Below are 2619 nucleotides of genomic sequence, written 5' to 3'. Positions count from 1 at the left end.
ATGGATGGATGGATGGATGGATGGATGGATGGATGGATGGATGGATGGATGGATGGATGGATGGATGGATGGATGGATGGATGGATGGATGGAAATGTAGACCTTAAAGTAGATAAATTGAACAAACTCTAAAACATGTCTCTAGCCGGACAATTTCTTGCCTACTGAAGTCATTCTATTAGGGGCTCTTCCAGTTCCCATCTGCTAAGAGGATAAGATCAAGTGTGGTATGTGAGACAGGTCATCATTACCGAGTCATGTTTTGATTATTTAGTCTCTTAAAAGCCAAAATCTGAGGTAAAACCCTCATTTCTCGCGAATTAACGCCCTAAGTGCCTACATTTCTATGGATATTTTATCCGATAACACCTTCTACCACAGATCCAGTAACGGCGACGAGTTCACAGTCCATCCGAGAGATCGCTGAGGTCACCTCAAATCTATGGCATGACCCAACCACAAAGGTGAGAAAAAGCAAGCCAAATGTGCGCTTAATCAGAAAGACTTTAAAGTGGTAGAATCCATGTACGACGCCTAACACACAGTTGTTGGTTGCGTCACTGGTACTGGGTCATGAACTCGACCTGAATGTTGGTAGTGACAACATGCGGATACCGAAGGTGTGAGACTTTTGGCACCACGCGATGCATGGGAGCTACACAAGGCGACCAAATAAGGTCAGGCGGCTAAGTCACTGTACAAGCCTCTTTAATGTGCCACAATTTAAAAGCTTTTCTTAACTAGGTAACACTTTAAGTTCCACTTTATTTGCCCTTCTTGTAGCTAGATAATAAGAAGGACCCAGCTCCTGTCGCCTCCGTTCCTGTCTCACTTAATATTCTTTAATGTCTAAACTATTTTGCATGGGATCGTGAAATTTACTGTCTTGTACCAATTGTGTTCATGCTATAATTTCAGTCATCATCTCCTCGCCTTTCTAGAGTGCGTTATGTGGCATGCTCCATGAGGCCATGTTTAGTATGACCTTAAAAGAATGTAGAAAGAACAATCTTTCCATTGTATCACCAGTCCCGATTGCTTTTGAAGAGAGGGGATGGAGAAGAGAGGAAGGAAGAAGAGGAGAATAAAGAAGTGTTTCTGGTATATCAACGTTGTGTCGAGATGTGACGAGGCCATAGATCATGTGGAGTGGTTACTGAATGGATTGTTTGAAGATAACCCAGGACATATCCGTCCGCTTAGCATGTGCTAGAATTCAATAGCCACCAATCGTCCCAAGTCATTCAGTCAGCCATCGGTTAGAGAATCTAAACTGTGTGATGTGAGCTGCTTCGCTCACATTAACCCTTACTGAAAGTTGCAACACCAATTTGGCCATTGAGGAGAAAAAACGATCATTTTGAAAGTGCTAGCACCTCCGACTAGATTATTATCAGAATCACTTAGTTCAGTTCTAGTCATTGGTGTTCTACAACTGCTGTCAATTTACCTACACGCAGAAATGCAAGGGCAACAAATAGAGAATAACACCCAACATGCTTAGTCGACGCTTATAAGAAATGTTTTTTATAAGAAAAAAAGGGCAGCTTAGCATAAGATAAAGGTTACTGTACGCACTGAATCATGGACGTACATTTCTGCTTGATAATGCGTGTGTTCAAGCGGTCGTATCCATTGGCCAATTCCCCATTAGCCTCAACAAGATAACATGATGGAAATCGCGAAAAGTACACGTCTACTAACAGAAAATCAGTACCAAGTATTTTGTGGCATTGATTTACGGGTACCGTGTTTTTTTTGGATCATGATTTGTAAACAAATAAATCACGCATTTCTTTTCAGCAAACATGGCTAGAAGTAACACATATTACATAATACACATTTAATAGTGAAAAGGCTTGTAAAATATGTAGGGTAAAACAAGTAGGTGAATTGCATAGGTCCATTAAATATGTCCCATGGAATATGCAAGTAATAAAAACACCCACAAATTATTTTATTCGACTATCATTATTAACTAAAAGATAGATCAACCAGCAGCTACTTGCGTTGGATGATCTACCTTATTTGAAATTGCACGAAAGACTCCTCCTTTTCGGTAAAAATGCGCATTCCACTTAGAGCTAGACGCTGTAAATTTGTATTAAAAAAGAGGAAAAGTAGGCAGAATTTCACTTTGATGGATGACTCACAACAGGCTTCATACAATACGAGCCTTTAAAAATCGTGCAATGCTTTGAAGCATTTAAACACAACTTGTGTGATTATAATATTTCACATTTATAATCCTTTTGCCTTTGGAAAATTGCAATTTATGACGTCATTTCAAGGTCTGACCCAAGTAGCTAAGTCGTAGTGTGCAATGAGTGGGGCCATATAAAAGGTACAAGTTGATGCAGGAGAGAGACAGTTGTGCAACACTCACAGCCGTAATACAATGGGCTCCTACGAAGATGCCAAAGCTGCTGCAGATTACATCAAGTCGAAGGTGTCACTGACACCACAAATTGGCATCATCTGTGGTTCTGGACTGGGCAAGCTGGCCGAAATTGTCTCCGAACCGGTCATCGTCAAGTACTCCGAGATCAACCAGTTCCCCATCAGCACCGTCGCGGGACATGCTGGCAATCTCGTATTCGGTAAACTCGCTGGCAAAAG

The 2619-nt window shown here is 41.2% G+C and overlaps 1 protein-coding gene across 1 annotated transcript; it reads left to right on the top strand. All coding sequences in view use genetic code 11, as the record gives it.

Annotated features, from left to right (window-relative positions):
- EGR_10186 (hypothetical protein) lies at positions 1–1989 on the top strand (the record flags this gene model as incomplete). Its single annotated transcript, XM_024499435.1, has 3 exons — positions 1–108; positions 1030–1124; positions 1851–1989. 3 exons carry the CDS (start codon positions 1–3, stop codon positions 1987–1989), a joined length of 342 nt encoding a protein of 113 aa, XP_024346147.1.
- Between the last annotated feature and the right edge of the window lie 630 nt (positions 1990–2619).

Source organism: Echinococcus granulosus (assembly GCF_000524195.1).
Source record: "Echinococcus granulosus chromosome Unknown EG_S00197, whole genome shotgun sequence".
Lineage (NCBI taxonomy): Eukaryota > Metazoa > Platyhelminthes > Cestoda > Cyclophyllidea > Taeniidae > Echinococcus > Echinococcus granulosus.
The sequence above is the reverse complement of the archived record's forward strand: the minus strand, read 5'-3'. Positions and strand labels throughout refer to the sequence as shown.